General features: G+C 39.1%; 1 protein-coding gene across 4 annotated transcripts in view; it reads right to left on the reverse strand.

Annotated features, from left to right (window-relative positions):
• The window catches only part of atp11b (ATPase phospholipid transporting 11B), a 60,632-nt gene that overhangs the window by 19,163 nt on the left and 28,944 nt on the right, over positions 1-12,525 (reverse strand). For 2 of the 4 annotated variants that reach the window (XR_014622710.1, XR_014622711.1), the window contains exons 24-30: positions 12,316-12,443; positions 11,661-11,799; positions 11,094-11,117; positions 9,268-9,333; positions 8,383-8,486; positions 7,006-7,171; positions 5,878-5,963 (exon numbers count right to left, since the gene is read on the reverse strand). Coding sequence is in view for 1 of the 4 variants with exons in the window: in XM_084354347.1 (XP_084210473.1) it covers positions 7,006-7,171; positions 8,383-8,486; positions 9,268-9,333; positions 11,094-11,117; positions 11,661-11,799; positions 12,316-12,443 (627 nt within the window). In the remaining 3 variants the exon portion in view is untranslated. Of the gene's footprint in view, positions 1-1,296; positions 1,435-5,877; positions 5,964-7,005; positions 7,172-8,382; positions 8,487-9,267; positions 9,334-11,093; positions 11,118-11,660; positions 11,800-12,315; positions 12,444-12,525 lie in introns of all 4 variants that reach the window. The other 2 variants (XR_014622712.1, XM_084354347.1) reach the window with 2 other exon arrangements.

Here is a 12,525-nt window from a genome sequence, read left to right on the forward strand (position 1 = left end):
GTTTATCTGTTGGTGAGGTGTCCTTGGGGCACCTATCATGGTATGACCATATGGGTGATAAAACGGTCAGCTTTTCATTAACTCTAAGATGACTGATGCACCTGTATTAATCTACCATTAACAACTCGTATCAATCTGTGAAGCAGCAATCAGTCATCGCAGAGTGTGTAAATCACAAGCAAAAGACAGCAGATTTGAGATACAGCAGTTTTCAGTAGCAGCCAAGTTACAATAAAACTTGTTCTCCAACAGAAGTGGCCATTTCACCTTTGCACTGTTCCTGAGGAACTGTGTGGTGCACATGTTTTGTTTAGTTCTAGAGAAGCAGCAGCAACATGATGCCCAGAGTAAAACCAGGTCAAACCTTATGATTAATAGTTCCCTTGTAAACTGTGGTTTTCTGAGAAAACGCTGCCTGAATTGAAGGTTTTGTCATAAAATGACCAAGGCCTCAGTGACAGCTATATGGGTGACATCATCCCCTGACTGATTTACTATATTAGAGTTCAGCTCAAGTTCATGTTCGCTGTTCTTTTATTGAGCACATCGTGAGGGTTACACAACTAAAACAGCAGAGGGTCTTGGCAAGATGTTTTGTTTTTTTAAGCAACTACAAATGAAGATGCAATGATCTTGCCTTTATAGTCACAAAGCCCACTCTGTATGTGGAGAAACAAAACTTAAAGTCTTAAATTAGAAAACAAAAGATAAATGAACTTAAAAATCACAAAATAGATTAGATAAGATAAGAAATACTCAAAAGCAGACAATGACATAATATTCAGGCTTCAAAATGAAGTACTATTTTTGAGTATGATGGGGTTAGATGGTTGAACAAAAATACAGCGAAGACAGTGAATTCAGCATGCCAACAGCATTCTCGCACTAAAACCCAAAACTCAGATCTGATCAATAACAGTGAATTGAGACAGGAATAGGAGAGGACGGGGACAATCATGGTTGGTAAAGAAGGACGGGGTCACTCATATCCATGTAGGGGAGGATGAATTTACTTGTGGAAGGGCTGGGATGGATGGAGTTTGGGAGGGGATGGGGTCATTCATACTAGAGTGAGACCAACAAAGAGACATACAGGAATAGCTTTTTTACATATGAAATAAAAGGGCAGTGCAGCGGTGGCATTCAACCATGGGTGAATGACTAAAGGTGCAGGTATTCTTAACCAAATATAAGGCGGTTTACTGCAGATGTTAGGGAGTGCACAGGGTTGATTGGTCCATAATGCTCGGGCAGTGACAGTACAAAGGGGACAATGGCAGTGAAGTATGGTACTACCTAGGGGAGCAGGGGTCTGGGCCGGGGGGCAGCAGGGGGAGGATAAGCAGCTAGCAGGTGCCAATTGTCCTCCCCTGGGCTCCGCTGGGCTTTAACAGGGTCATATTCTGGGCCGACTGAGCCCTCACCCTCTTCCATCTGAAGGACACAAGATGCTCACAGTGAACCCACTGGCAGGTAAGTAGGTAGTGGCTGGTCAGACATCGACATACAGTAGCGACATAACCAGTAGTGCCAGCCTGTTCACTAACCAATCACACTGCAAAAAAATATCTGCTGGAGTCATTCTATCATAAAGTCTTTAAATTCTTCTAAAAACAAAATGAGATGACTCAGTTTCACTTTTCTTTTCAACATTTGGGGAATTTTCTGAAAAGGCACCAGACGGGATGGACCGATACAGATTATCAGAAATCAAGGAGACCAATGAGAAATATTTGGAACTGATATAAGTTTGCAGTAAAAATATTTTTTGTGTCAAAGTGTCAAACCAGTGCTGGAATGTAATTAAATACAATTTACTCAAGTATTGTACTTATATGCAAGTACAATTTTGAGGTACTTGAACATTTTGGAGGCCAAAATTGCAACTTTTACTCAGCTGCATCAGCTACTTTTCTTTTTTAAAAACATAGCCAGATTCCGATAATTGGAAAATTATCGGCCATGCCAGGGCAATAAGCGGTTGACGCAGGAGAGCATCAAAAATAATATTGATGACAATAAAATATTATTTTTGAGGTGATCTTTCTTCGGGTGGGATCTAAAATCATCTCATAGCATTGGAATTTTTAATATTTCGTTTTGTAAATCTGCAGACTCAACACAAGACTAAAAGACTACAGTGAACAGTTGATATTTTTTTCCAGTGCTGCTTATTTACCAACCAGCAGAATTATTAGTCAGTTAGTAAGCAAGCGGTCGGTCAGTCAGCAAGTCAAGTCAAGGCTGCACTGTAGGTGGGCAGTAAAATACATTTCTGACTCTCACCCTACAGTGTGCTCTAATACACTTCTACGATCAGTACAGAGAGACCAAATAAATACTGGTCTCTTTTTTAGAACCCCTTCACAAGTGACCTCACCAACAATCTTCAACATCGCAACAGACCTGAGAGCAGCTATTTGGCTTAAAGGCAAATAAAAACAGCTGCTTCCTGTTTTTTCAAACAAGACATCAACCTGAGTCTAATTCCCCTGCGACAGATCTGAACCTCATTTTAATTGGGACTGGGAGCTAATCATATGTCACTGCTTGAGAAGAGGTTCTTCAGAAAAGTTGATTGGAGTGATGAGGTCACTGCAGAATGGCTTTGATTTCTCACAAAAACAGAGACAATTGAACACATTGGTGAGAAGGCCGGTAAGATGAAGAAAGAGCTGCAAAACTGAGTGAGAAATGAGCAAAAAGAAGCTGCAGGCACAAGAAAGATGTCCTGAGGGAAATGATCCTTCTAAAGCAGATAAGCGCAAATCTATTAGTATCCAACCCAATTAACCTGCTGCTGAATCTATCAGAGCTACAGAGTACGCAAACAACGGAAAACCCTGGAGAACCCCTTGGGTACTTTTGCGATTACTTCCCTCTAATCTAATTAGGAAAAAAAGACTCAGAGAAATACTGGAAATCTTTCAGCACAACTGAATAAACGGCACATGAACATATGCCTTGATTTTGAAACCCAGTAAGAGCATCTGGTGTAGTTCTACCCATTCAACAAACAAATTACTCAAGCTGAGGAAATAGAATCCGTTTTGCATAATGTGCTTTGTGCCCTCCCTTGCCGTTATGCACACAGCACTTATGATCAGTCAGTCTACAGTTTGTTTCTGCTCATTGAGTTTGCGGGATGGGACCGGTATCGCTTATATTGTTAGTGACATGGAATATACGCTCAGTTGCCAGTTTTTTTTGGAAACACCAAGCTAGGACTAGTGCTCTTAATCATACCGATGTATCTAATGTTCAGTTTTAGATTAAATTGTTTTTGAGTTGTTGGGGGCGACAATATACTAGAAACACCTCCCAGTGTAATGCAACACAGTTCAAGAACACCACAAGCCTCAGCCTCCAAAAGAACTTTTACGTTCAGTCAACATCTTTCAGAAATATTAAGCAGTAAATCTTTGTGAATGTTTGATTTACTGGAGGACTGCTGTATTAAACTGCATTAGTTTTAGCAACATGTAGATACTGGCACCTAAGCGTCATGTAAATAAGTATGAACATAAAATATAGGCTGTTATTTTTAGCAAGTGCTACATCATGAGAATTAACATGCTGTGTCCTTAAACAATGAAGATATGCATGCAGAAATCATTAGCCTTGAAAAGACACTAACCATCTAGGGCCGCAACTTACGATTGTTTTCATTATGAATTAATCTGCTTATTACTTTATCAATAAAATGTTTGGTCTATAAAATGTCAGTGAAAATTGCCTATTATCATATCCCTGAATTCCTGGATGTTATCTGACTATCAGTCTAAAACTGATATAAAAAAAAGATATTCATTTACTTCTTATATGTCAAAGTAAAGCATCAAATCATTATTTGGGAATCTGATAATATTTGAATTAAATTATTATGTGGTTATCATGATATTTGCTTTGCAACTTCTGTATCTAGTAAGTGATTAGATGAATAATCATTGCAACTCTTAACCGCACTCTCTAACCATAACCTCTAACTGCTGGTAACTGTGTATGCCATTAGCTAGTTAGCTCGGTTCGCCATGCAGATAGCAGACCTATTAGTACTATTGGCTATTGTAAACACTAATCAATATCAGCAACAAGATCCCATTTAACTGCCTTTTTTACAGTAAAAATGTAACTATGCGGGAACAATTAGCACTGTGCTAGCCATTTCATGGGAACTTTAAAAACGTTAACATTTCTTCTGTTCCATAGTCCAGAGAGAGCTACCCAAGATAAAGAATTATTTTTGGATTTTGGTCTTTTCCCTTCACCAAAGGGAGCTCACACTATTGTTAGGATTTCCCTTGCAGGCCATTTAAAGTGATATCTGCTATGACAGCACAAGATCTTCAAGTCATCAGCAGAAATGAAGCTGTGAGGGTAACACAGTCTGTCATGCATCTGACCGGACAGCATCATGCTGCTGTACAAGGCAGCCCGAACCAGTCCAAGAGTCTGTCATGCAGCTGTAGTGTCGGTCTTGTTCTGTGGGTCTGCTAAAACCATGCAGGAGTACAACTCTGAGGTAAGGAGGTTGTCTCAAGTTGTGAATCCAGTGTGAGGGTGTTTGGCTGGACATATGTCAAGAGGATGGACCATGCTAAAAGTAGAAGGGGTGGTTTGATGGGCTGCACCATGCGACTGTGTGATGTGTCATTTTAACATGAGCGTGACATGCCAGGCTGTGGTTGTAGGACCACTAGCTGATCTCAGGAGGCAGATCTGACCAGGTGCTGTGATTCAGGTCTACACAGTCAGAACAGTGCCTCATAAATAATGACTTAGGACTGCAGATAGTCTCCCAATATGATAATATTGCTATCAGATTATGTGCTGAGGAAGAATACAAATGAATTCATTGAGGATACCCAGATGATTTCACATTCATTCATTCATTCGCTCGCTCATCTGTAAGTTCATGCAGTGGGGGAAGTAATGACAGTGCCATGCTGTAAAAGGCAGGAGAGGTGGAGGTCTCAGAACACATTCTGTATATACGTCAGCCTCTCGCTAAACTGCAACACATGCAGCGACTGAAATGGTTGATATCATATTATTTTGCTCGAAAATGTGTTTAAATTTCCCCTTTCTCAATCACAGAGAATGCTGATTGGCTTGTCCCGGGCATGCAGTCACAGACACGACACAAGAGAAACTGCTCCAACAATAACAGCACACATCTCTGCTCTCAGTGTACTGCCAGTGTTAGGACCAGGCCTCATTGGGACTAAATAATGTCCAGACCTGGGAGAACGAACATCTCAGTATTATACGTATAATCATAAACAGGAGCACTTGTTTCATGAAGCAATATTTCTGTTTTTTAGAGGCTGTCCATGTGATGTGATAAATTAGTTTTATCCTAGCATCATAACTTCTGCATCTGTCATCTACATGTAAGTGTATATAAGCAAGCGGTCAGTCAGTCAGTGTCAGTCAGTGTCTCTAGCTATAAATGTGAACATGCGATGGAAGAAACAAGAATGAATATCATCCATTTTGACCTCATATAACTTCAGTGAGTGACTGATTTTATAAGTAAGACTTTTGCAAAATGTTGGAATGTAAATCTGTATCCTGAGAAAAAGGTGAGAAATTATACAGGAGAAAGAAGATCAGGACCTGCGGTGGTTTGTAAAAATACGCTTTTTATATATTTTATATTTTTTAAATCCATGGAAGTAAAATTAAATTTAGAATTAATGCAGGGAAAGAGAAAACTGCCAGTATAGATGGCTGACTATTCACAAAAATACAGATGCATCCCAAAAACTGTAGAAATATTGCTTTTGAAAAAAGCACTCCTGGGATACTTATTTTATTTTAATTAATTTTAAATGTATTTTGAGCCCAGGGCTGAACCGTTATCATCTTTTCTACCTAATCTTGCCCAGCTGGCTCTTGGCTCTGGACAGAGGCTGCAGAGCGATGAAGTCATCACCTATTGCCACACGGTTGGAATACATCTACACCAGAAGAACACAGAGAGGATAGGAGGAAGAACACACACAGAGGTTAGATATCAGGCTTTCATACAAACACTCATTTAAACACATAGTTCATACTGGACCCACTTTCAGAATAACACACATACTGACAAAGACAAAAGGGGACACAGGTTAGAGCAGAAACAACAAACACCTCACAGGATTAGAGAAAGCACTTCCTTTTTTTCTGTAAAAACAAGAGAAGAGTTTTGAAAGGAGTAACGTAGAAACATGAACAGTCTCCAGCTGGTTGAATCAATACAGTAACAGCCGAAGACTGCTGAGAGGTGACCATGCACACTGTGTGTTTGTGTATGTGTGTGGGATCAAAAGAGGTCATGCAGTGTGTGTATGTGCAACTCAACACCATGCTGTTCCTGTAAAGAAGTGGGTAACTCAGGACCACAGAGGCCGAGAAAATAATGAACTATTTAAACAACGTGGCACACAGAACATTTTCTCTCCCTGTCTAGAATTTGAGTTATTGTGACATTTTTGTTTGTTTTCTCCCTCCAGGCTCTTGTCACATTACAGGAAATATAATTTCCGTTTTTGTGATACATGTAGGATTAAGTAATAAATCTAATGCTGGGTTCAGACAGGAGGTGGAAGTCCTATAAAGCATTGTGATATGTCAAGTCTCCTGTGAGGAGTAGATGGCTATCCATAGCCAAAGAATTCACTCAACAAGCGATTGTGCTCCTCTGCTCTTTTCTAAATCCATGTAGATCTGATAAAAACACAATCACAAACAGCCGTGAAAAACTGCGGTGACCAAGAGTGACTATACACTGTGACTTGGAGTCAGGCCAGCAGGATGCATTTGAAACCCAGGAGAACCTCGGAGAACTAAACAAATAAATGCTAGATGAGACTCTGTAAATCCCAGCCAATCTGAAATAGAGCCTGTACTTGATACAAAAAGAAAGTTTAATCCACGTTAGACAAATAGCTGGACTTCTGTACCAACATTCCCATCAAAAAACCTGTAGAGGTCTTCTCTCCCTTCCTCCCATGTTACCTGACTCTTCTGTGTGCTGGTGGGCTGCAGGTGTCTATAGAAGACCTTCTTCACCACATCAGGAAAGAGGCAAGTTATGACGATGATGATGATGGCAAACCAGGCCGATCCGCTGGACAGCAGCTGCACGAATACAAAGTACATGTCCTGGGTGTGGAGGAATGGCCTAGAGGAAGTGGAATGGACACAATGGTTACATAGTGCATAAGAAAAGGGGAATAATACAATTCTTATGCTTTTTATCAGTAATGGAAAGCATCAACAAGTTGGTTTGTCTGAAAATGACAGGACATTATATCTGTAAATATATCAGAACTGACTGACTGAGATACAGTAAATGACTTTGTACTGGGGACACAACTGAACCGAACAGGCTCAGCCATCTTCACTGTAAATTCAGGTCTAACTTCAAGATGGAGTCATGCTCTTTGAATTACTTGATTGTTCCTTGGAACCACATAATTTAATAATCTGTGCAGATGTCAGACCACAAATGTCAATTAAGGTCCAATATAATTAGGGTGGCTCCTACCAGCCTGTGACTGAACAAGACTGGGTAACGATTGATCTGATCAATCCAACACACCCCCAGATAATCAAAGCTGATTCTCACAAAGCCTCAGTGATTTGCCTGCCAAGTGACAGGACTGTTAAATCTGGTGTAAATCAGCCTGTTCCATCCCAAAGCTCAGCATCGAGCCGATTTACACCTCTCTCAGTGTTCAGAAGGGATCTAATTTATTTAATTACTTAGATCCCCTTTAGCCACTACCAAAGTAGAAGCTGTTCTTCCTGGTGTCCAAATTTTGGGGAAAACATGAATAAAATTAATTTATTAATTAATACTTTTGGAGGAAAAAAAAAAGAACTTCAATATATTTCACTGAGCATCTCATGTCTTTTGCTCCATTAAACCTTAAATGCAAAAAAATAAATAAATTGTGTGTCATCTGATTCATTTTCTAGGCATTTTAAGTTACATGCAACATGCAGACAAAGAGCTCATAAAAACTTGGGCAGTAGACCGAGGTCCAATTACATTCTCTATACTAAATTTTCCATTGTTAACTAAAGAAATTGTTTTTTATTTGTAACATGAAAAGAAACTATATAAATGTGATGATTTTACAGTTTAAATTTCACTTTTGCAAGAGTGTTTAGCCCCTGCAATTCATTCTTTCTTTAAACCTGCTGCATGAGTATGTGAGTAAGTAAGTTTCTCCAATGTAAAATATTGTAGGTGTTATGTTAGGCCTTGACACTAGATTGAGCAGAGAGAGCGTCTAAGACCACAGCAAAGCATTTTCTTTCAGTGTGAAAGAAGGCTCTTGCACTGAAACTGGGACAAACATGTACTTTGTAAGAACCTCTTCTTACCAGATGATGCCTCCATAGAAGAGAGAGAAAATGAAGTAGAAGGCAATCGAACCCCACGTCACAAAATGGTTCATCCACGTCCAGAAATGAGTCTCTAAAGCAAGCTATCATTACACACACACACACACACACACATACACAAACACAGGATATAAAGCTAGGTGTAAAACACTGAGACAGGGGTATGTAGGGCATCAATAAACTACAGCAATCTGCCTCTGTGAAAAAAAAAAAAAAAAAAGGCCACGGCCCCAAACTGTGCCACATTATCTTCTCCTGTTAATGGACACTGACATCATCGTAATACTTCACAACAAACTGTATTTCATATCGGGGCTGTGGCAATACAAGTGTGTCCCTGTGGACTGAAACGTGGTACACAGCTCTCAGCTGACACACAGTAACCATCATCTTAAAGCTGCATAAAGCTACTTGCTACCGGAACATACTCCAAACTAATATTACACTACCAATGTATGAGAAAAAAATCTCAATCATATTTACATCAGAATTTTAAAAGTATGTTATTGTTAGGGTTAGACTGCTTTCCAAGTTTACTCTTCTAAGAAAATTGATGGTTATCATAACATCTATATTTGCTTAACTACTGTATTAAATTCTACTGTATTAATGTTTAAAAAAATACTGAATTTTGCCAACTCAGTGTTATCTAAAAATTATAATAAAGCATTTGATCAAATACAGAGAACACATTTTCATTCCTTTAGGCGTCATTGCAACTGATAATAGCAGTAATAATTGTGTAATACTGTATCCTGCAAAACTTTTATTTTCTGAGGCAGTTATCGTTCCGCACCATTGCAACTGTAGTTATTATAGTAAAGTTGTTGTTGTTGTGGGAGCAGAAAATTGGGTGTAGTTTACCTTTAATGTGACTGTGATGACCATGACAGTAAAGACCAGCGTTCCAAACGTCCAGTTTCCAAACATCTAGAAAACAGACATACAAATGTAAACGTTTACACGCATGGACTAGCAGTATAAGAATATGGCAAGATCATTATATGGTCGACCTGTTTATATGCAACTTTGCAATTTCTTTTTCCTCCTGTCAAGACTTAACTAATAAATAAAGTTATCCCTCTTTGACTCAGCACTATTAAGACAATACAAGGCTGCAAATTATTCAAGCATAAATCTATGACATTTTGTTGGCATTTCATTGCAATGAATAATGGATATGAAACACCAGACACAGTTGCTGTATTAGATATTTACTGATAATGTTGCTAGGACTGTATAATATTATAAACCCTTCAAGTCAAACCATAAATCTGGATAAAAGATGGAGTCTGGACAGGTGGGACAAGGTGAGCAGTGCTGTGGTCGAGTTGTTGAATGGAGAGAAAACTTCTACAAGGCATCGACCTCGGTTAACAAGTTGAGTGGTATTACGCTGCAGAAAATGAGACCTTGCCCTCCGACTGTGTACCGTCAGTAGCTTCACCACCGCTCGCTATGAGAATGACTCCTCTTTTAGGTTGAGAGCTGTTGGGGGCATTCTTTTGTTTCCAGCCAATTCAGGGCCCTGCTGGAGTTTAAACACTGAAAACTGACGATGAGAAGACTAAGACGTATCCACAGATGCATTCAGAGGAGCAGACAAAAATTCTGAACCTTTTAGAGTATTATTATTCAAGTTCTCGTTTATTTATATCACAATAAAATATTTTATAATAAAAATACTTCACAAATAGCTCCTTTAACCATCACTAGGGAGCAGATTTATACCATCTGTGGGAGTAATGGAACAAAGAGCAGCCTTATTAAGGAACAGCCTCAAACTTCTACGTGAGGCAACCAACTCCTTTTCCCTCCCTAGCATGATCAGGTTCCCTGTTGCAATTAATTTAAATCGAAATATTAATTAAAATAGACGCTTTTGCTTTCACTGACAGCAAATTCTCCGCTATCATCTTGTCGGTCAACTCTCCTTACTCTATTCACGTTGTAAGTGAAATTCAATTCCTAGTCTGTGCTGCGACTCTGCTGCTGCACAGAGCAGCACACACTTTCATTTTGCAAATGTACATCCATTGTCCGACTGAGTATTGATTTAATAAAACAAAACACAACGACCACAAGCACCGTATAACCCCGGTAAAACTAAGTAATGTGGCAAGCCTAGTCCACGCTTGTCGTTACCAACCTACACACTGACTCTTGTTATTCTAACTAGTTAAAAATATGTGCATCTGTCGGCCTATGAGACAAATCTTCAGTATGTAACTGCATAAGATAAGTGCAAATTTGACGCTTGAGTGGCATGTATTTTTAGGTAATGTTAAAAATCATGTGTGGATTTAAATTTTCGGTCTGTCAGTGTGTTGCAGAAAACAAATTAAAATTGGAGTTTACTAATATTACATTCAGGCAAGAGACATGGAATTGAGTAATGAACACTCAATTAACTTCAAGGGAAAATTGAGAAATGGAGGAATCAAAACTGATTACAATTTAACAGAATCATCAGGGTTCAATGAACCACTGCATGTTTTATGATTGCTTTCATTTACCTTGTTTCAGTGTTTTGCACTCAAAAGTAGGCGACGTGCAAATATACTTTAGAGCTCAGCATACGTTATCCTTATAATCATTAGCAAGACAATAATCTGATGAAGAATCATCCTCATATTCCTCTCATTAACCCCCCAAGAAGACATGCGTTCAACTGTAGAGCAGACTCTTACCAGCTGCCTGTTAGCTCGCAAGATCTGAAGACATGCACAGCGTGAAGGCAGAAGGAAAAAGAGAGTAATCAACAAAAGAGAGAAGAAAAAGACAAGCGAGCGATAGGAGTGAGTGCTTTCTGAAATACCAAACTTCGAACAGAGAGTACCACAGGCAAAGATATGAAGCTGGAAACAGATTTGGTAAAGAACCAGATACATAGAAGATATGGTAAGAAGAAAAGGTGCAGTTAATACAACTTACTCAAGTGAATGACATACATGCTGGTATGGTAATAGAGACAGACCGACCATATTAAAAGGCTATTAAACAGAATGACAGAATGAGGAAGAGATAGGTAAGAAAAGAGCAAAATTTAGTAAGGGAGCTGTTAAAGACCAGCAGGCAACCAGCCCCGTCGATAACAATAACTCATCATAACACATGCATACACGCACGCAAACACACACCTACACATGAATTCATTACTTAAAGCAACATTTTTCGAAAATGGTTTGTGTCCGCTCAGCAGGTTACAGAATACAAACATACAGTACACCACACACACACACAGCCAGAGGACACACCTGTCCATTGCCCATAAGTGTGGTGTCTTCTCCCATCAGTATGTAGGATCCGAAAAAGAACACAAAGGCGTGACAGAAGCCCAGAAGGGTCCAGTACAGGAACGTCCGGAAAGACAGCAGAGAATTCTTGCTGATGTCCCTGTTGGATACAAACATTTTTTTTATAGGTAAAAATGGGCCCAAAACGGCATGGTTCTGTTCATGGTTAATTACTGTAAGAACCCTAGGATTGTAAGAATGAGAATTAGCAGGCTTTAAAAAAAACTCACAGACAACAATTAAATATCTAAACAACTTAAATTTCTATTCTAAATAAATAGTTCAAGCACTGTCAGTGACCCATATCTATTTATGCCTGTTCTCAAAAACTTTCAAGACCTTTAATATTTTGCCTAAAATTCACAAATTTCAAGGATTTAAAGGACCCATAGGAACCCTGGTAACATTAAATTCATATTATCTGTCTTTGCCATAACAGCAGCAGTTCAAAACTGAAAGAAGATGTTTAATATAGCCTGATGTAAAATACAGTGACTTTTCTTTGGTAATTAAAATTATGGCAGAGATTCAGATTTTTTAATAACGTGAAAACTTACCAAAGCAGCTTCCCACAAACAGTTACCAGTGTGCACTGACAGATAACATGTTAACTTACCTGTACAGGCCAGGTTTATTCTGCAGTACGTGTGGATGGACCAGCTGCTCAAACAGACTGTACACCAGGATGGGAAGCGAGGTGAAGCAGATGTTGTACAGTGTCAGATAAACACTGTCATACAGAGTCTGGGATGGACAGAGACACCATTTCACTTAACAACAACCTATTAGCTTAAATTCTATTCATCTAACATGAAGTAAACTGATG

Source organism: Pagrus pagrus (genome assembly GCF_965226575.1).
Source record: "Pagrus pagrus genome assembly, chromosome: 6".
Taxonomy (NCBI): Eukaryota; Metazoa; Chordata; class Actinopteri; order Spariformes; family Sparidae; genus Pagrus; species Pagrus pagrus.